Raw genomic sequence first — 23,244 nt, 5'->3', positions numbered from 1 at the left:
TTTCTTTTTCTTTTCTTATGTGGCAAATGATGTTCTTTTTTTAACCATATAACTTTTGATCGCTAATACATCCATAATTGATCCAAATAAGTTTGTAAATAAAAAAAATCTATATATATTTAGTCGTTTCGTTTCTACGGTTGAAATATTTATATCATCGAAGGAAAGTAGAAAGTTGGAAACCGAAAATTCGTAAGCAGTTGGTTTGAAATGGAGCTCCCGTTCTCTCTCTCAACCTAAACAATGAGAATCGAAGAAACAAGAACTAAATACTGGAGCTTCTCAATCGCTTAGGACGGCCATAGATCTGCATTCAAAGTTCTGGAGTCTGCACTGGTGAAGCATTGAAGCAATGGATCGGGTGCTAAAGGCCGCAAGAGCATCCGGCTCTCTTAATCTTTCCAATCGCTCTCTCAGGCAAGTTCTTCATTCATTTACACATCCTGATCATTACCTTACAATCCTTCAAAAGCTAAGATTAAGGAGATACCACTTTAATTTTGTTGTGATCGAAGTGCATGTACCTGAATTTTGGTTGTAACCTTCAGTGATGTGCCAAGTGAGGTTTATCGGAGCTTGGATGCAGTTCAGGCGGACGAGAAGTGGTGGGAGGTAAATTTTCTTCACTTTCGACTTGGAGATTTAAGAATTGATTTTACTTCGTTTCATTCATTGCTTTGTTTTTGCAGGCTGTGGAGTTACAGAAGCTAATTCTAGTTCATAACAATATTCAATTGTTGAGTGAAGAACTGAGGAATTTGTCTTCTCTTACCGTATTAAATGTTAGTCACAACAAACTTTCTGAATTACCAGCTGCAATTGGAGAGTGAGTTCTGATTTTGTACTTTCAGTACTCGTTTCTTAGACAAAATTTTATGATGGTTGTATTTTGGTAATTCTTACGCGGTTATTAATTCACTTTTGCAGGCTTCCTGCCCTAAAGCTCTTTGATGTGTCCTTCAATTCATTAATGAGAATACCTGAAGAAATTGGATCCGCCACTTCACTTGTCAAGTATTCCTCTTCCCTTCTACACATCCCCCGTAGATTGTTTTTTTTTTTTTTCAGAATTATGAGGAGAGAATCTAGCAGAATATTTTCTGAAATGGGAGATCGTTGATGAATTCATTTGCCTTAAGTTTGCACTTTCTTTAAGAAAAAATTCTTAGCATCTAGGGGAATGACATTACAAGGACATAAGGAATTGAAGATTGATTGAATTCGGCGAAAAATCAATGTTCAGTGTTCTTTATTTGAAGTGATTATCAAATTGAAAAATATTTTCTCAGACTCGCATAGACGTGATTAATCTTCCTCTCCTTCACCTCGTTCTTTTTCTTTCATTAAAAAAAGAAAAACAATATGCGAGGTTTACCATTCCTGCAATTATTCACTTCTAAGTTCTTACATGTCAAAGAAATCCTTTTCTAGTTTCTTTAAGTCCATTTTCATTATTCATTTTTTTTATCATTGAGAAAAACCTCCAAGTGGACATGGACATCACAGGGAATTTTTTACCTGTCGCTTATTGAGGCAATTGTTTCCCTTTAGATTTGACTGTTCAAGCAATCACCTCAAGGAACTACCAGGTGGACTTGGAAGGTGTTCAGATCTGTCGGATCTGAAGGTAATTGTTTCCTACTGTGATCTGCACTCACTTCCACATCCCCAAATGGTCTGCTTCTTGAGCTGCCTTGACTGACCTTGTGGGGCCCTTTCTGTCTCTTAGTATAGTAACTTTGTAATACCTTTCCACAAGTATAATGGATTATGGGAACTGTTTTCTTTTGCCATCTTATGTTAAGTTCATCCTTGCTGGTAACCTAGACAATAAATGTTGCATGTTCTCTCCTATGCTAAATTTTCCTTCAGTTGTGATATGAAGGTTAGACGGTTGATTGGGTCAGTTGAGGGGGGTTTGGGATATACCAAATAATTAATGATATGAAGGCTCTTATTTATTTATTTTTAGCATAATGTATCAAGCAAGGTTTCTTAGTGTACTCTTCCTCAGGCATCAAACAACTCCATTTCCAGCTTGCCAGATCAACTTGCAAACTGCTCAAAATTGACAAAGCTTGATATGGAGGTAATGATAGAGAATATTAATTTTAAACGGGTTTGATGAAAAACGTTTATGTTTGGTCAAGTAATGGAAATAGTAATTCATTTCTAATGTAGCCTCTTTGGTTGGCAGGGGAACAAGCTAAAAGTTATATCCAAAAATTTGATTGCCTCATGGACTATGCTCACTGAACTTAATGCATGTAATTTTGAAGTCTTGACCTGTCTATCTGATATTGTTGAATACTTTAAATTTTGCATTACTGGATTAGAGAAATATAATCTTACAATTAAATATTTGCAGCAAAGAATTTGCTTAATGGGTTGCCTGAGAATATTGGTAGCCTATCACGTCTCATTCGTTTAAATGTATTCCAAAACAGTGAGTTTTTTGGCTGACTAACCCACTTAATCTCCTTTACTTCAATAATTTAATCCTTTTCTTTTATGTTTTAACGAGGCTTTCCAAATATATCCCCTCTGCAGAAATTTCATCAATTCCACCTTCAATAAAGGATTGCTGTGCGCTTGCAGAGTTATATATGGGGTAGCATTCCATCCAATATCATACACTTGGTTTAGATTGTAATGGGTTTCTATAGTTTGTTCCTTTTCTTCTTTTAACATTTTAATTTGATTGCGTAATGTGATTTCAAATTATAGGAATAATTCAGTTAGTACGCTACCAATGGAGATTGGAGCACTTTCACATTTAGGGACTTTAGATCTTCACTCAAACCAGGTAGTCTGTTCATCTCCATATAGTTCTTACCTACATTTTTTCCTCACCTCTATAAATGGATAATAAAGAATAGGGAAACTATACTATATTGGAAAACTGTCGAGAGGAAACTTTACTGCTCTATGAAATGTTGGTTAGGCTAAACCTGGGATAAGTGAGCATTCAGATATAAATAAATTCTACCTTGATTTCTTCAGTCTCATCCGTTGCTCAGCATATAATATATTACAGTATAGCATGGTTTTTTGAGCTCTATAACATTTTTTGTTTAAAGAAACCAAACTTTCATTGAGAAGTATGAAAGAATATGCTCATAAAAAGAAACTACATGAAAAATCCCTGCAACATTTTGTATGACAATTCGTTTTTCTATCTTGCATTTGTTCTTTCTCAAATTTAAATTAAGTTTTTCTCTCAACAAATTTTATGTTATGGGCTAGTACTACAAAAATTTGTAAATTTTATGTTGGGCTTTTTTTTTTTTTTTTGTAACCTGTTGGTGTGTGGGGATATCTCATCTCCCCCTCTTTTGGTAATGAAAGTCAGGTTTCTTATCCAAAAAAAAAAACAAACAAATCATGATCTTAAATTATGAATATTTAACATCAAAAGATCTAATGCATAACCTTTTGCTAAGCCCAAACAACTCACTGTATTAATGAAATTAAATTGCCATGAAATTCAGCACCATGGTCTTTGGTTATGGGCATACTTTCCATCACATATCATAAGTGTGAAAATAAACTGCATACAAGACAGCGTGGAGTTCTCCTATTCTTTAGTTTGAATATGAAAGAAAGGGGGTTCAAATTCATTTTTGAAGCCCATGAATTAGTGAGGATTAGGTTGTACTTGGAACAATATCTTCTACAACTCTTGGTTGGTGATGTTAACATAATAAATAGGTACCTATTTCGCAATTCATATGAAGGAAGGATAGTAGGATAGGTATTTGGAGAAGCTGTGGGAGATGGTGAGATTTAATATGTCTATATGAGAAATTGATTACAAACTAGCACAAGGCTTCATGTAGAAAATTAAAATGGAGTTGCACAAAGGAGGGATATAATTCGGGGGCTAAAGGAGATAAAATTCAAATTGGTGTGACTGCAATTGAGAATTTATGATTATGCCAGAAGAAATTCATGTGGGATATACCACCAGAAGAATCAGAGAAAACTATCCAAGGGAGTACACAAATGTCCAAGTCTTAAATCACCGATTGACCCAAAAGCTTAAGCTAATGAGTGAAGACAAATTTAATATTATATCATTTAACACTCTCTCTCATTTGTGAGCTTGAAATATGTAGAAGATCCAACAAGTGGAAATAAAAAATAATTGGAGAGGAAATAAGATTGCAGAAGTTTGTACTCAGGATCTCTTGGACCTCCTGCTTTGGGAAGAAAAAATATTGTTATTTCTTCTACACTTGAAGCAAGGTCTTCTTATATAGAAGAAAGACTAAATACTAATAAGGAAAGAACCTTGCTTATATAGAAAAAAGAATATACACATAATACACATTTAATATTATAAAGAATATAAGGAAGAAAATCCAACACTAAGCATGAAGGTAAAAGGTTCCAGCACCAGAGATTTAATAATCCATGAACCCCTGAAACCTAATGGCAGAAGGGAGACAAATACCTATGAAGAAGTGAAAAAGAAGATTCTGCCACATGGTGGAGGTGAAAATATAGTGAAGAGGGTGAAAGCTTGCTGGCTTAAATATCTCCAATGTGTGGAAGGGGCATGAGATGTTAATAACTTGATAATGGCAGGGTGGGGTTGAGGAGCTAAATCATAAACTAGAGAAGCCGTACACTCATGTACTTCACAGCTCCATGGGTGGAGAAACTTCTGGAATTAGATAGGGCCATGGGTCCGGACAACTTTAAACAAAAAGAAAACTGAACTGGAAGGAAGGAGTCTACATGCAGTGTGCAGATTAGGTTTAGGAATAATTTTGGGGCTGAGGAGGGGGTTTAAATTAGCTATAAAAAAATAAAGCAAGAAAACAAACTTAATTATTTTAAAAGAAAATGGACTAAAAGACCCATAACCCTTGAGGAAGTGTGTTCTTGAAGCAGAGTACTGATAGGAACATTATTAACATTATTAGGCTACTAGGGATATGAGTTTTCAGCTTGTTAGTGGAGTGGTTATGAATCACATTGGAGGAGTTGGAGACAGACATCTTTTGGGATTAATTTTTGGAGAGAGTCTTGAATTCGAAGTATGAGCTACAACTTTCTGTGTATTTCATTTTTCTCATGAACTACCAAATTCCAGCCTAGCAATTGAGACAAAAATAAGATATTTTTGCCCTCGGAGAAAATCTATGCTAAAAGCTTGCAATTCAGTACATAATACCCATGCCTTATTGAGTAAAAATATTTGCAAATCTTGCATAGATGGAGAATAGTACTTTTTGATTTTTTGATTTTTTTGATTTGTTTACTCTAGAGAAAGTTGGTTTCCATATGGATTTACTATCTAATACTGTAATTTGTACGTTTAAATTATATTCTTTACATGTCATTAAATGAATCTTCTCAACTCATTTGGTAATACTTGAGAATCTGGTGAACATGCTGCCTTACTATATGCAGTTGAAAGAGTATCCAGTTGAGGCATGCAAGTTGCATCTCTTGGTCCTAGATCTTTCAAACAATTCATTGAGTGGACTGCCTCCAGAAATCGGTAAGGTTAGCAGATATAATCTAACAGTGTTTGAAATTCTGAAAAATTATTTAAAGATTCATATATATAGATTCTCCTCTCGCACTGTTTGTAGAGTTTGTAGATGTTAGTAACTAAGTTTTACTCCACTTGATCCTAGTTCTGTAATAGACTTTTTTAGAGGCAGTAAAAGATTAGTTGTATTAATTACTGTTCTTTCAGAAGCATAGACCAGTGTAGTGCCAGAACTTGTTGAGCAACTGTTTCCTTCACTTCACTTGCCTGCTTCTGGGAGCCGACATGTATTTTTCTTATAAGCACAAAGAATGCCTCTTGCATTCATTTGAAAGTTGTGTTGGTGAATGTATAGCGACTTTAATTTTAGCTGGAAAAATTTGGAAACAACATGGTACTAGTGCCTTTCTTAAAGGACTAAAAGGAGGACTGACGGAAGATATCAATTTGATCCTTTGCGTAGGTAAGATGACTACTTTGAGAAAGCTCTTGCTCACAGGCAATCCCATACGTACTCTTCGAAGGTGTGAAAGTTCTACTTAGTGTATTCTTACCACCCTAATGCTTATAAACAGCTTTCAATTGTTTCATTTCAATGAAAAGATGACTAAATTTTGATGCTTCGTTCAATGCTAGTTCACTAGTTTCTGGGCCAACACCTGCTTTACTGAAGTTTCTTCGAAGTAGACTTCCTGAAAATGAAGGTTCAGTAGTAATTTTATTTTTACTCTTCGGGTGGACCATATATTATTTCACATCTGGGGTCTCTCTTCATTATGGTGTTTAAATAATGTTCTTTTTTTAGAGCCTGAAGCTAGTAGCACTCAGAGAGGGGATGTAATAACTATGGCAGCTAGAATGTCTATCACTTCAAAGGTATTGCCTACCATATCTTTTTGAAAAGTTTCAAAGTTTATATATTTCTTCTGTTATCCAATGATGATTTACACGTAAATGCTGAGCTCTTACTTTGGAGCCACTGCCTTCCGCACTACATCTGTTGTCCAAACTCACTTTTAGGAATAAACTAAGCCTAATACTAACATGTTGCATTGCATGGGATGAAGTTTATTAAGGAAATTGACTAAAAGAGAGCTAGAGGGATCTTCCCACTTGTTATAACTTGTAGTTTCTTAGAGCCTGTTTGGTAACTGTTGGAGTGTTGGTATATATTAATTTTACCACCTTTTTTTATCAAAAGAATTAATTGTCCATTACATACTTGAAAACTACAACATCATTAATGAACACATAGATAAATTAATTTATACACAAATACATCTCAATCCACAAGGGCACCAAATAAACAAAGAAAAATTACAAAAACCTAAAGAAAACACATTCAAGAAAAAAAAAAAAAAAGAAGATGATATTCCAAAAGATAATCTCAGTGGATGTGATGACGATGATTATGAATGAAGGTCTTCTCTTCAAGCTCTGGCCTTGAATGGAATGGCTCTGATGATGATCTGGTGATAAATAGCAGCCAAAGCCACTCCAATGAAAGGTCCCACCAGAAGATTCAATGCTCATCCCAAGCGTGTTGCCTATTTTGGAATGGTGAACCAAAAGATACATGAGTTACTATAGCCAATTGATTTGATATGGAGCCTCATGTTTATCTAGTATGTTATCAAAGCACGTGAAGCCCAAATGAGAATTCAATTTAAAAAACATTTGGGATCCGATCCATGAATGAACCCAAAAAGGTATCATCTTCAGGGAGCACATTGAGGATTCCACATTGGAAAGATGGAGAGAACTCACAATCTTTAAAAGATACATGAGTTACTCCTCCCACTGCCAATTGGCTTTGAGATCGAATGTCATGTTTATCTAATAATAACTTCCCCTGTTGGTTTGAGAAGAATAATAATTTCTTATTTCATTCACTATGTCAAATGACCTTTTTAAAGATACAAGTTAGGCAATCTAGGGTTAGTAACAAACTAGGAATAAAATCTACAAAATAACAAATTACCTAAAAAACCTAGATACATAAAGATACACTTAAATAATAAAAACATATTTACAATAATAAAAACAAATCGATAGTAATAACAAATAAATAAATACACGATTCTATACTCCTTAAGTTGGTGCATAGATGTCATGCATACCCAACTTTCTTATGAGTTCATCAAATACCGGTTTAAACAATCCTTTAGTCAGAATAACTGCCGTTTGGTCTTTGGAAGGAACAAAAAGAGTGCAAATTACTCCTTCCTCTAGATTTTCTTTAATGAATGTCGATCCACCTCTATATGCTTCGTACGATCATGTTGGATACGATTTTATGTAATGTTTAAAGCGGCTTTGTTATCACAAAAGAGCTTTATTGGAGCTTTGACCTCCATTCCTAACTCTTTAAGCCTTCTACGAATCCATAAAATCTCACATACTCCATTAGCCATGACCCTATACTCTGCCTCAGCATTACTTCGAGCCACTACATTTTGCTTCTTACTGTGCCATGCCACCAAGTTTCCCCGCACATATGTACAAGAGGTTGACTTTCGATCAGTTATAGAGCCTGCCCAATCAACATTAGTATAAGCTTCTACAGATTGGTTGTTTCCCTTTTTAAAAAAAGAGTCCTCTACTAGGACAACCTTTAAGATACCTAAGTAATCCATAAACTGCCTTAAGATATTCTTCAAAGGGCTTATGCATGAACTGACTTACCATACTCACTGCAAAGGCTATGTCAGGTCGAGTATGTGATAGATAAATTAATCTACCTACTAACCTTTGATATCTTTGAACATCAACACGGGAATCCTGAGTAATGCCTCCAAGTTTCTTGTTCGCATCAATTGGAGTTTCTACAAGCCGACACCCACTCATGCCTTTATCTTTGAGAAGGTCTCGAATATATTTCTGTTGAGACATAACAATTCCTTGCTTTGATCTTGCAACTTCCATGGCAAGGAAATATTTCATTTCTTCTAGATCCTTTAACTTTAAACTCCTCGAAAAGTTTGTTCTTTAACATAGCTATTTCTTCATGATCATCACCTGTAATAATAATATCATCTATATAGACAATAAGAGTAGCTATCTTTCCATCCTTTGAGAATCTAGTAAATAATGTATGATCAACATGAGCTTGTGAATACCCCCGTTTTTTTTACAACCTGAGTGATCCTTTCAAATCAGGCCCTTGGAAGGATTGTTTAAGGCCGTACAAAGCTTTTTCAGGTCTGCACACTTTTGATCCAAACTTTTCTTTAAATCTTGGAGGAGGTACCATGTATACTTCTTCTTCAATGCGGCTGTTTAAGAAAGCATTCTTCACGTCAAATTGATTTGCTGGCCAATCCAGATTTGCTGCGATAGACAACAAAATTCAAACAATATTAAGTTTAGCAATAGGAGCAAATGTCTCTGCATGGTCAATTCCATATGCCTGTGTATATATCCTTTAGCAATTAGACGAGCTTTATATTGTTCAAGAGTTCCATCAGCTTTAAACTTAAGAGTGAATCCATCTACACCCAACAGTTGATTTTCCTTTTGGCAGCTGCTCAATCCTCCATGATCGATTCTTCTCAAGATCATTCATCTCCTCATGTACAACCTTCCTCCATTCTAGAACGTTAAGAGCCTCCAGAACACTGTTAGGTATTTGGACATTGGTGACACTAGAAGTAAAAGCAGAAAAAGACTTGGAGAGATTTTTAGTTAGACACATGATTTAACATAGGACATTTGACACGTGAACGTTTTCCTTTCCTCAAAGCTAAAGGAATATCAAGATCGGAGATAGAATTTTCACCTGGGGATTTGTTTGATCTTGGTTCAGATTCTTGACAGACAAGAGGAGGGATAGTTCCAGGATCCTAATGATTTGTCCTTCTCTCATAAGTCTGCCCAAAGAGTTTTGTTGATTCCAACTAAGATTTATTTTCAGAATGATGTTGATTATGAGTAAAATTATGTGAATGCACACCTTCTAACTTATGACTATGCTCATTTTCTAAGCTAGGGCCAGGGTTTTGTGAGGAATTTTCTTCACAATGTGATGCTATTGAAATCGTTTCATGTGTTGTTTCCTAACTTCTTCAATTTCTTGAACACGATTATTATTCTCGAAATTAAGAAATTCTAGAGTTGAGGTTTTTGAATATATATTTGGATTTCTTGCAATCACTTCAAGACTTAGATTTTCTACGAATTCCATATTTTGAGATGGTAGATTCTTCATATTCGAATCTATTTGATGCTCCCCCTGAATCTGATTCTTAAAATAAGGTTGCTTTTCAAAAAATTGTATATCCATTGAAACAAACATTTTTCTAGTTGTAGGATCAAAGCACTTGTACCTTTTTTGGTTTGGAGCAATACCTAAAAAAACACACTTTTTTGCTCTTGGGTCCAACTTATTAGCACTTCTATTAGGATTCTTTACAAACAGTATGCACCTAAATATTTTCAGGGTAATTGTGCCTATCAATCTAGATCTAGGAAATTCTTTTTGAAGAAATTGAATGGGTATTCGAAAATTTAGTATCCTAGATGGCATTCTATTAATTAGATACGTGGCATGTAAAACAGCCTAACCCGAAAGGTACTTAGGTATATTCATAGAGAACATTAGTGCTCGAGCAACTTCTAATAAGTGCCTATTTTTTCTTTCAGCTCGGCCATTTTGTTGAGGTGTATCATTACAAGGATTTTATTGAACTATTCCCTTTTCCATGAAAAACCCCCCTAGAGAACATTAGTGCTCGAGCAACTTCTAATAAGTGCCTATTTTTTCTTTCAGCTCGGCCATTTTGTTGAGGTGTATCATTACAAGGATTTTATTGAACTATTCCCTTTTCCATGAAAACCCCCCCTAAAATTTGGGTAAAGTATTCATAGAGAACATTAGTGCTCGAGCAACTTCTAATAAGTGCCTATTTTTTTCTTTCAGCTTGGCCATTTTGTTGAGGTGTAACATTACAAGGATTTTATTGAACTATTCCCTTTTCCATGAAAAACCCCCCTAAAATTTGGGTAAAGTATTTATAGAGAACATTAGTGCTCGAGCAACTTCTAATAAGTGCCTATTTTTTCTTTCAGCTCGGCCATTTTGTTGAGGTGTATCATTACAAGGATTTTATTGAACTATTTCCTTTTCCATGAAAAAACCCCCTAAAATTTGGGTAAAGTATTCTCTACCATTATAACTCCTAAAAATTTGAATTTTGGAATTAAACTGCGTGTGAATCATGTGGTAAAATTGTTTAAAAACACCTTCAACTTCTGATTTTTCTTTTAGTAAATCCCAACAAACTCATCTATCAAAGTGATAAACCATCTTTTATCCTTACAAGTTTTATGAAGGACCCCAAATATCAGTGTGAATTTAAGTAAATGCTTTTGATACTTGATATGGACGAGTTGTATATGTACTTCTATGATGTTTAGCTTACAAATTTCACACTAAAACACAGATGGATCTTTATTTTGAAACAAGTTTGGAAACAATTTCTGTAAATAAAAGAAATTTGGGTGCCATAGTCTAAAATACCATAAATAAATCTCATCATTACTGGAAATAGATGTTGTTTGGGAGCACGAATTCCCTCGAGCATCTTTATTTGAGTTTGACTCCCCATCTAAGAAATAGAGACCATGACTTTCACTAGCACTGCCAATTATCTTTCCCGAGACCAGTTCCTGAAATACAGTGTGAAGATGAAAAATTAGCAAGGCACGGAATGTCTTTTGTGAGTTTGCTAATAGATATCAGATTACAAGATAACTTGGGAACATGTAAAACATTAGATAAGACTGGACAAGATGATATCCTAATGTTACCAACACCAGTTATAGGGGAATAAGAACCATCTACAATTCTTACTTTTTTATTCCCTGCACAAGGTTTATAGGAATAAAATAGGCTAGAACATCTAGTCATGTGGCCAAAGGTGCTGAATCTATTATCCAAGAAGAAATTTTTTGTTGCATACAATTGAAAGCATGGAAGGAAGACACACAAGGTATTGTATCGTTTTTGGCAAAAGAACATGACAGGGTTTCATGATTGGTCAAATTTGATGAGTTAACTTCAGGATTTTCTCCATTTGTTTTGGAGTGAATTGGGCGGTAGATGATTTGACTTGATGATCTTGAGTAGTTTCAACCATGGTATGGGATGCACGTTCGGCCTTTGGTTTCCAACCAGGAGGCTTGCCATGTATCTTCCAACAAGTTTCCCATGTATGCCAGAACTTCTTTCAGTAGTCACACCTTGATTTCTTCTTCTTATTGCCACTTTGATCATAATTTACGAACCACTAAGGTTACTGTATTGCTGCTGCTTTCAAGCGTAGGAGTGCTACTATGCATAATTTTGCAGCGACTCTCCTCTAAGCAAACTTCTAAGACCTCACATATGGAGGGCAAAGGTCGGCGGCCAAGAATACGATCCTTCACCTCATCAAGATTTTGATTAACACCTGCAAGAAACATTAATTCTCCTCACGCTTTTTACATTGAGTATAGTCTTTCGTGTTCTCCCACACATCCTCGTTGCAAAAGATCAAGTTCATGTCATATTGTCACCATCATTGTAATAAGTTGTGACATCATTTTGCCCCCTGCTTTGAATGCCATAATTTAGTTTTCAATTAAAAAATTTCTGAGGCATTCTCAAGGTCGGAATATGTTTCTTTAACTGAATCCCACACTTTTCCTGTTTTCATGAACTTGTGAGGTTTAGCTATCGATGGATCCATGGAATTGAGCTATAACCAATGAGTTTTCGGACCTCCATCTTTTGTATATAACCTCATCAGTCTTTGAGCATGAGATTCACTAGTTAAGTATCCAATCTTACCTCTGCCGTCGATGGCTAGCTTGAAGGATTGTGCCCATTCCAGATAGTTCCTCCCATTCAAGCGAGGAACGGTAATCTGCATTGAAGAATGAATTGAAAGGTCTGTTGCCATCAGCTTCGATAAACTGAGGCCATGGGTTTTTTCGACAGCAATGGTTGATTCTGGTAAGTGAGTTTTTTCAATGGTTGATTCTGGTGAGTTTTTTCACCAGTAGATGGAGAATTCAGGGTGGATGGCAGTACTTTTCCAATCTCGGATATGACATCCATGGTTAAAGCCAGAGAAAAAGAATTTCTGAACAAATTGAGATTTACCAAGTTGGTTTGTGAAGAATAATAATTTTTTATTTCATTCACTAGGTCAAATGACCTTCTGAAAGATACAAATTAGGCAATCTCGGGTTAGTAACAAACCAGGAATAAAATCTACAAAATTAAAACTGACCTAAAAAACCTAGATACATAAAGATACACTTCACAGATATTAAAAACGTATTTACAATAATAAAAACAAATCTATAATAATGACACATAAATAAATACACGATTCTATATTCCCATTTTTCATTTTTGGTTCCTATTATTACTCTTATTTTTGGATGAAGAAACAATTTCATTGATAAAACTCCAAACACCTTATTGGGATAATGATTCTTCCAAATCACTGAATAAAAGATGTTTTAAAAGATGGTTCACAATCCAAACCAAATCCTCCATGAGCAATTTAACTTGCAAAGAAGAATCAAGAGGCAAAGTTCAAGAATAGGGAGAATTTCGAATTGGAGCCAAAATATGAGAAAGACTAGCCCATTCATTCATTTCCATATCGTTAATGTTGTGTCAAAGGTGCAAATCCCATGCATTGGTTGTCTCAACCCACACCAGCCACAGTAGCATCAGGAAATGACAGTGATGAAGCCTAGGAAACACAGTCACAATAGGGCCACAACTAAGCCAAGAGGCAGTCCAAAAAGAAGTAGAAGTCCCATCATCAAGGGAATGTTGCACACGGCTAGCAACCAAGTCCATAGTTTGGCAGATTAGGATACCACCAAACAAGGAAATACTCAAGGACACAAGAATAAACTCAAGAATAACCTAGTTTTTCAAGAGGGCTAGTCTCTCCTTTAATTCCCCAAGGAAATTCCTTACAAAATACTTCACACCCTTTTTCTCAACCCACTCCCTCTATTTATACCCAAAAGCCCTAACAAGCACACTATTTAATTACCAAAATGCCCCTTCTAATAACTATCCGAATATTTACTAATAATCCTACTATTTCCATAACTAGGGGTCTTACAGGATCTCCAAGGGATTTATTTTTTTTTCGATGAGAAACATTCAATCATAATTCCATTGATATTATGAAATTACAAAAGGGAAAATGAACCATGAGAGATTACATATTGCTATTCCATTGAGCTATAAGAGCAGTAAGATTGGAATCACGAAAATATGAAGTGGATTTACACCAAGACATAGATGTGTACAAACGATGGTAAAAAAAAAGGGTGAAGTCCGTTTCTTTATGTCGAAAGTGCGATGATTCCTTTCATTCCAAATGTGCCAAAAGAAATCTTTGATGATGAAGATTCATGAAACCTTTGATGATGAAGGTCCAAGGGATTTAAATAAACTTGATTGAATAGTTCTTGGCTAACCTCTCCCAGTCAGTGCATAATATTTAGCATCAATAAGCCTCTGCCATAAAGCATGCTCTTCAGTAAGAAATCTCCATATCCATTTAGCCAATAAAGCAAAATTACGATGCTGAAAATTATCAATTCCAAGGCCACCCATTAATTTTGGAAGTTGAGTAGTCTCCCAGTGATCATAATGCGTACCAGCATCACCATGAGGACCTTCCTAGAAAAAATCACAAATCAACTTATCCAAAGACCTAATAACCTTAGTTGGTATACACTATACAGAACAGAGATAAGAGGTAAATTGGCAAACTAGCAAGAGATGCTTGTACAAGTGCATGACGACCACCCTTTGGAATGACGCAGGAAAGTAGATTTGGCCAATGTTCCTGTTTGCAACCAAAAGTAGACAACATCTGTTCCATCTTAGAGTTTACAACATGAATCTCAAGTAATTCGCTCTTGTAAAGATTAATTTTTAAACCAGAGGCCCTTTCAAATATTTAAAAATTCTCGAAAAGATGTTCCAGAGCAGTCAGATCAATTGTGGAAAACAAGAGCGTGCCATTAATAAATTGAAGATGATTCAAACATAAATAGGAAATACCAATAGGATGGGTAGCAATATTACCCAAATGAGCACTGTGAGACAAAAGACGACTAAGGCAATCAACAACCAAAATATATAAGAAAGGTGAGAGAGGGTCACCTTGTCGAATGTCACGTAAGTGATGATTTTCCCTCGTGTGTTACCATTAATGATGATAGAATAATTAGCACTACAGATACAACCCTTGATCTAAGATCGCCAAGGAAGACCAAACCAGGCTTGAAGAACGATGTCTAGAAACTCCCAATCAATAGTATCAAAAGTTTCTTCATGATCCAGTTTGAGAACCACACCTTCTTTATGATATAGAGTCTAGTCATCAATCAATTCATTATTAACCGGGGCATCTCGAATTTGTCTCTTCATACAAAACTAGTTGATTTTCAGCAATGGTAGAAGGGAGAACAAGTTTTAGCCTATTAGACAAAACCCGAGCAATGATCTTATAAGCACAAGAAATAAGACTGATTGATCAGCAAAGCAACTGATTTAGAGTCAACTTTCTTTGGAATTAAACAAATGTATGTCTCATTCAGGGGAGCATTAATAATACCAGAAGAAAAGAAATCATTGATCATAGCCATAATGGGCTTAAGCGTAGGCCAAAAGAATTTGAAGAATTCAGTAGGAAAACCATTAGGACCAAGAGACTCTTTTGACCCCACAGAGGAAACTACATGAAAAACCTCTCCATCAGTAAAAGGAACTTCAATTCCAAGTTCCCAACTGTCTGTTTACTATTGATTGGGCTCCAGTCAAGATTAGTGGGAACATACCCTGATTCACATTCTTCTTAAACAATTCGTATAAAAATCAGTATATTCAGTCTCAAGATTACTAGAGGCTAGTGCCATCTCTGGAAAGGATTTCGGTAATCAAGCTCCTACACTTGGCAGCTAGAATTTGATGAAAAAAACATGTTTTCATCACCCTTCTTAGGCCAATTCAACTTGCAGTTTTGATGCCAATAAATATTCTCTTGAGCCATCAACAATTCTATCTCTTCTTTGAGCAACTGCCGAGAAATGATCTGTTTTCATCACCCTTCTTAAACCTACTATTACTCATTTTTTAAGAAACTGATGTTTTGTTAACCATCCAGATTCTTGTTTTAAATATTTTGAAGTATTCCAAAAATGGTGCTAAATATCAGAAAATATATAAAAAAAAGTTTCTTTCTATTCCATTTCTGCTCTCCTCATTTGTATCCGAAGCTGGCAAGTGGCAATGACATCCTCCATTCCTCCTTTTTGATTTTGGGTGGCCACTTCAAAATAAGACAACATTCAAAAGGATAAAATACAACTAGTATTATTATTATTTAATTTTTCTTTGGAATTAGAGTGGTATTAGATACTACCCTATGTACATGTTTGAATCCATGTTATATGTATCGGTCTATGTTATATGTACTAAGTTTTTTTTCGACTTAAAAAAAAAGTATCAAACAGTTTGGTTTATGTTTCTATTTTTTCAAAGAAACAAGAAAATGAAATGGTTCTCTTTCTAGTTCTAAAATAACTCGAAATAAGAAACAAGAAACACAATACATGTTTTACCAATCAGATGCTTACTAAACTGGTTCCAGTGGTGAAAGAATTTGATGAGAAGGTCCTATATCAAGTCTCAAAGTTTCTAATTACAAACAAGTAACGAAAACTCGTTGGTTCATTTATCATTAATGGTGTGGCACAAAGGTGTAAGTTAGGTGCAATGGTGATTTGCAGAGAATTGTAAAATATGTTATCCAAGTATCATTGCTAATAGAATTGTTGCATTTGGCTTTGTTTACTCCCTGTTACCAAAGAGTACTTGAAGCAGTTAATCTTAATGTGCATGTGATTTTCCCTTTTATCATTAATTCATGCTTTTCCTGCTTTAAGGATCTTTCTCTAGAAGGGCAAGGGCTGAGTGCCGTGCCATCAGAAGTTTGGGAATCCAGTGAACTCATGAAACTTGATCTGTCAAAGAATTCCCTCCAGGAGCTACCAGTTGAACTTTCCTCGTGTACTTCACTACAGGTATGCTCAATTTATGCATTTCACAATCAAAGAAATGATTGATATAGTTGAGTTCATAGGGAATACTCAATTTTGACAAACAACTGCTCATCTCAAAAGTCATGGATGTTAAGAACTTCAGTGTAAATTTTGAACTGTAGGAAAATATTCTTGCTGCAGTTAGATAAAGCCTCATTAGACGCAAAATCTTTTCAAGTAATTGATGGCATTAATTCATCAAATATATGCAGACTTTGATTTTGTCTAGGAACAAGATTAAAGATTGGCCTGGTGCAATTCTCAAGTCGCTACCTAATCTCATTTGTTTAAAGCTGGACAATAATCCACTTAAACAGGTAAAAAGTTATTCATGGATGTACCCTGTTCTTGTTTCTTTTTATTGTTTATTTGTTTATTATAATTTTTTATTTTTGATGAAAAACAGAGTAGAGAAAGAAAAATAGCACATACAAGATTTACGTGGAAAACCCTAATCAGGGAGAAAAAACTACGGGAAGAAGGAATTTTATTATATGATTGATACACAGAATACACAGTGATTGCCAGTTTAAATAGAAAAAAGGGAAACCCTAGGATACAAGTAAGACAGAAATGCCCCTAGAGTAAAAAACCCTAATTTCAACACTCCCCCTCAAGTTGGGGCGTAGATGTCAATAAGACCCAACTTGCTCACACACGGGTCTAACAACTATCTGCCGTCTGGGCAGTCCCTTTGTTAAGATATCTGCAATCTGTTGGTTGGAAGGAATATAAGGAACACAAATGTTGCCACTATCAAGTCTTTCCTTGATGAAATGCCGATCAATCTCCATATGCTTTGTTCTATCATGTTGGACTGGGTTATTTGCTATGCTTATTGCGGCTTTGTTATCACAATAGAGTTTCATTGGACCAGTATGATCTTGATCAAGGTCTCTCAAAACTTTTTCAAGCCAAATTTCTTCATAGATTCCCAGGCTCATGGCCCTGTACTCAGCCTCGGCACTACTTCTGGCAACAACACCTTGCTTTTTGCTCCTTTATATAACAAGGTTACCTCACACAAAGGTACAATACCCTGACGTCGACTTTCTGTCTACTGCAGACCCTGCCCAATCTGCATCTGTGTATGCTTCGATGCATCATTGCCTTTCAGTTTTCCTGAACATCAAGCCTTTTCCTGGAGAAGTTTTTAGAGATCTCAAAATGTGCTCTACTGCCCTCATATGTTCTTCGTATGGAGCCTGCATAAACTGACTTACCATACTTACTGCATATGAAATGTTGGGCCTAGTATGGGAGAGGTATATTAATTTTCCAACAAGCTGCTGATATCTCTCTTTGTTAACAGGAACATCTTCACTCATATCACTTAAGTTTGCATTCGCTTCTATAGGAGTGTCAACTGGTTTGCAGCCTGTCATACTTGTTTCCTTAAGCAAGTCCAGAGTATATTTCTGTTGGGAAACTGAAATTCCTTCTTTCGATCGAGCTACTTCCATTCCAAGGAAGTACCTTAGTTTTCCAAGGTCCTTGATTTCAAATTTCTCAGCCATATTTGCCTTCAAGTCAATCTCTGTGAGGTATCATCACCTGAAATGACAATGTCATCAACATAAATAATCAAAACTGCAATCTTCCCGGATACTGCCCTTTTAGTGAAGAGAGTATGATCAGAGTGACCCTGTCTATACCCTTGTGACTTTACAAACGTAGTAAACCTACCAAACCAGGCCCTTGGGGACTGTTTTAACCCATATAAGGACTTCCTTAGTTTGCAAACTTGGTGATTAAACTGTTTCTCGAATCCTGGGGGAGGACTCATGTAGACTTCTTCCTCCAACTCTCCGTTGAGAAAGACATTCTTCACATCAAGTTGGTGAAGGGGTCAATCCTTATTAACTGCAACAGAAAGCAGGACTCGTACTGTATTTAGCTTTGCGACTGACGAGAAAGTCTCAGAATAATCAACCCTGAAAGTCTGAGTAAAGCCCCTGGCAACTAATCTGGCCTTGTATCTATCAACTGTTCCATCGGGTCTATACTTTAATGTGAACACCCATTTATATCCGACTGCTTTATGACCACTTGGAAGAGTGACTTGGTCCACATATGATTTTTCTCGAGAGCCCCCATTTCTTCCATGACTGCAGCTTTCCATTCAGGGTTTTCCAATGCTGTGTATACTGTTTGGTATCACCACTGTATCTAGATTTGTAGCGAGGGCCTTGAACTCAGGAAACAGGTTGCTATAGGACAAGTAACTCTGCAGTGGGTATTTTGTATATGCTCTGATACTATGATGAAAAATAGAATAGAGAAAGAAAAATGGCACACGCAAGATTTACGTGAAAAATCCTAATCAGGGAGAAAAAACCACGGGAAGAAGGAATTTTATTATAAGACTGATACACAGAATGCACAGTGACTACCAGTTTAAATAGAAAGAAGGGAAATCCTAGGGTACAAGTATAAAGATAGAAATGTCTCTAGAGTAAAAAAACCCTAGTTTCAACAATTTTAAATTCGAGATATGTTCTAGAGTAAGAATTGTACATTGTGACATTTTAAAAGAAGGTTTGTTGATACTTGACTTCTTTCTTAAATTCTGAAATATGCTATTTTCTCAAAGGATTTAGCAACCTTGTTGTAATTTTAAGGTCGTGCATTCTTCATTCAATGATAGACTGGCGGCACAGTTTTGAAGTTTTGCATATTTTTGAATTTATTGTTTTCTGACATTCTAGACATTGGATTGGCCCCTCCTTTTTCTCGTGTGGAATGCTGAAAGTCGACTGTTCTCCTGTAAATTGGCTTCTTTACTAATAAAATCTAACAGGTGATGTTACTTGATTGTGTAGATTCCGTCAGATGGGTTTCAAGCAGTCTCCATGCTACAGGTTTTAGATCTTAGTGGTAATATAGCTTCCTTGCCAGAGCACCCAACATTTTCCAGCTTACCACTTCTGCAAGAGCTTTACCTAAGGTTAGTTCACAAGAAATTGGGGTATTTTCCAGTCCTCCAAGATTCCCGACGTGTTTTAATGTAATGACTTCTAATTAATAGGAGAATGCGGCTACATGAAGTTCCACCATCTATATTGGGCTTAAAGCTCCTGCGTGTACTTGATTTGAGTCAAAATTCAATTCAATTAGTTCCAGAGGTAACTTGTTTCGTTAATTAATTAATAGTGTAGTTCCAATCAAAGAGGCCTTCACTGGTCAGATTCAAATTGGTCTTATAAGTTTGATTAGCAGATGTTCTTATTATCTGAAAAGAGATTTATTAGGACAGATGTTTCTTGCTAATTCATCTAAATGGCATACTATTTGATTATTATCCATTTTGGTGAAAATTTAAAGCACAACAATTTCCACTAGTTTAATGATTTACTCTTACTTTTCAAGCTTTTCAAGTACAACAGTTTCTAGGATCAAATTCGTGGGCCGAATACATATGCTGTTGGAAGATAAATCTCATGTTTTCATACTTTTGGCTGGGGACAAATATCAGAGGACTAGGTCCAACATTGAGGCTGTGTTACTAATTGCTTCTAATTTCTTAGGCCCGTTGAGTAATTATTTGGTTTTTGGTATTTGTTTTTGAAAATTAAGCCTATTTCATCCGCATTTCTTGCAATGATTTGCATCTTTCTTAAATACAATGATTGAATTCTTAACCAAATTTCAAAAGATAAAAAAAACTTTTTGAAAGCTACTTATTTTTTTAATTCTCAAAATTTGGCTTGATTTTTTAAACCATTGATGAAAAGTAGATAACAAGGGAAGAAATTTGGGGATGTAAGTAGTGTCCATAGGGTTAATTTTCAATAACAAATACGAGAAACAAAATAATTACCAAACGAGGCCTTAATTTGCAAGATCTATTCAAGCTTATAGTCCTAGACATATATTATATTTTCCCCTGCAACTTCCACTAGTTCAATCCTCTATTTTGGTTTTCTGATTCATCTTTTATCTTTGGTTTGGTGCAGGGAATGAAGAATCTGGCTGCCCTTACTGAACTGGACCTATCAGATAATAACATTTCAATGCTCCCTCCACAGCTGGTAAGAAATAAGAATGGATATCATTTTGTAGAAACTGTGTATATACCTTGCATCTATTGTCTCCCATTTGATGGCTTATTTCATTTTCTATATTTGAATCTGAATTTTAGAAGGTCTGTCTGGTAACAATTTGGTTTTTGGTTTTTGGTTTTTGAATATTAAGCTTATAAGCACTACTTCACCTATGTAAAAAATAGGGTACTGTTTTAAATGGAAAACCTGCTGGAAATATTTTTAAATACAACAAAGTGTCATTGTTTATCAATGATAGACAATGATAGATACTGTTAGACATCTATCAGTGTCAGTGTCCATTAGTGATAGACTATAAGATTTTGCTATATTTGCAAATAATTTGATTATATTTTCTATATTTAAAAACAGTCCTAAAAAATAGTGAAAACAAACCCAATTTTCAAAATTTGAATGCTTATCAAATGAGATCTTAATAACTCATTCTGTTTCCCATTGTAAAATTTTGAGGAACTTTTCTAAAATTGTTAGTAAAATTTTAAAACTATAATGATAATCTGTGAGGCTTCATTAATCTATACATATCAGTTAAATTAATTCCAAACCTAAGAGATTATAACTTGAAATACAACATCGACTCAAATTGAAACTAAGTGGGCACTCAAGCATAGCTTAATGGAGACAAGGCATATGTACATACTACAATAGAATTTTTATCCCGGCATAAAAAAAAAAAAAAAAAGAAAAAGAAAAGAAAAATTGAAACCAAACAGAACCTGATGATAATTTCACACAAACTAAACAATGCTACTAACAGGTTTTTTATTTTCCAAAGTTTCAATCTTTTTTCTTAACATTCTCTAGCTATAATTCTGTCCTTCACTCATCTCATCTCTTCAACTTATTTTTGCAACCTTCTATGGTTTCTCTGACACAAACTAAGAATATACATTTTTTTTTTAATATATAAATCAGAGCTTGCTTGAACCCAGCCTACAGGTACTGAGACTGGATGGAAATCCACTAAGAAGGTAAGACAATGCTTCATTTCGTTTTTTCCATTTCAACATGAAAAGTAAATCCCTTGCATAATCTGTACTATCTGATGAATTTTCCGATGTGTTAGTATTTGTTAACCAGTGGTCACATTTCATTATACAGCATTAGGAGGGCAATCTTGGACAAAGGAACCAAAGCTGTTTTAACATATTTGAAGGATAAATTGACCGAGTGAGTAACATTAATATTGTCATGCGATCTATAGAGAAAGATATTGATGATCGGTCAAGTGGAAATTTCATTTTTTTTTAATTTTTAAAAAAGTGGAAATTTGATTGTTTCTTATTTATTGTGTTTCAAGATATTATTATTTGGAAGAGGGCTTGTAAATATAACCTTGTAGGGTTTGTTTGATACTGACTCTAGTTTTCTGTTCTTAAAAAACAACTTAAGTTTGTTTCCTTCCAGTTTCTTAATTTTATATCTTCATTTTGGAATTGTGGCCAAATTGTGAAAACTATTTTTTAGGGGGAAAAACAGGTTGTATTTAAAAATTTAGCTACTAATTGGAAAGTATTCTTTTTGAAAAAAGAATAAAATAGAGATCAAAATGTTGGAAGTAAACTAGCTTTATTTTAAAATTGTAAAAAAACTGTAAATGAAATTGGTATCAACTGGGACTTTGCAATGTTCCCATCCATTTGTCATAAACTCGTTGGTATCTAAAGAATATAAACGTTTTGGGTTATTTTTATTTGGTTTTTCTTACGAATTTCAAGGTTTGCAAAGAATATGAATTTGGTTTTGGGCTAATAAATTTGAAGGCTATTGGTGGATTAGTAGGAATTTCAAAACGAAAAGTAAAATTGAAAGCTAGAATGTTTAAATCATATTGAAAGGTATTGATAGATTAAATATAAAGTTTAAAACCGAAAGTATATCTGATTTGCACATTTAAGAACTAAAAGAACCGTAGTTTAACTGGTATATATTGGAAAATTGTATAACCAAAACGTTTTCATCTTTTACAATTAACATCATTTTTAGCAAACCATTACAATAATTTTTGTGGCCCTTCTCGATCGAGATCTATCTTGAGATTCTTTGAAAATGTTGGAAGGTTACTTTTCAAAAAGCAGTCCTTTTATTAGAGAGTTTGGTGTGAAGGTAAAAAGGTGCTAATCGTAAAAGATGAAAATATTTTGGGGTTGTTTCTATCAATTTTCCTATGACATTTGTATTACTTTATTGTTAAAATATTTTCATATCTTACTACATATTTGAGAATCAATTTAATTTGTCAATGATTTTTCCAGTAGTTTTGAAAATAAGAAATTAAGAAAATATCAATTTATACACCTCGGAGGTCATCAATTTAAATTATAAATCAATAATTATATCAATTTAAACCTTGAATTATCATTAGTGTATACATTTAAACCGTCCATTATTTGAATTATCATCGTGTAATTCTTATAATTTTATCCATCATAAGTGAATCAGTTTAGACTCTCAATTGATAATTTCTTTAATAATTATCCATGCATCAATTCTAATAATTTTTTTTGTTAATCCAACATTTAAAGAAGTTTACACATGGATAAGAGT

General features: G+C 34.7%; 1 protein-coding gene across 1 annotated transcript; it reads left to right on the top strand.

Moving 5' to 3' along the window:
* Window positions 1-125: 125 nt before the first annotated feature.
* On the top strand, window positions 126-22,097 carry LOC120091291 (Leucine-rich repeat (LRR) family protein). Its single transcript, XM_090306800.1, has 21 exons — window positions 126-417; window positions 549-612; window positions 690-826; window positions 928-1,014; window positions 1,552-1,627; window positions 2,015-2,089; window positions 2,198-2,267; window positions 2,369-2,446; window positions 2,551-2,611; window positions 2,728-2,806; window positions 5,422-5,517; window positions 5,975-6,030; window positions 6,143-6,210; window positions 6,312-6,382; window positions 16,478-16,615; window positions 16,846-16,950; window positions 19,456-19,580; window positions 19,662-19,758; window positions 20,590-20,664; window positions 21,613-21,668; window positions 21,799-22,097. Exons 1-21 carry the CDS (start codon window positions 353-355, stop codon window positions 21,869-21,871), a joined length of 1,752 nt encoding a protein of 583 aa, XP_090162926.1. The 5' UTR covers window positions 126-352; the 3' UTR covers window positions 21,872-22,097.
* Window positions 22,098-23,244: the final 1,147 nt, after the last annotated feature.

This window comes from Benincasa hispida, chromosome 11 (assembly GCF_027475165.1).
Source record: "Benincasa hispida cultivar pf3 chromosome 11, pf3_genome.v1.1, whole genome shotgun sequence".
In the NCBI taxonomy this organism is placed as follows: domain Eukaryota; kingdom Viridiplantae; phylum Streptophyta; class Magnoliopsida; order Cucurbitales; family Cucurbitaceae; genus Benincasa; species Benincasa hispida.
This window is presented reverse-complemented; position numbering and strand designations above follow the sequence as displayed.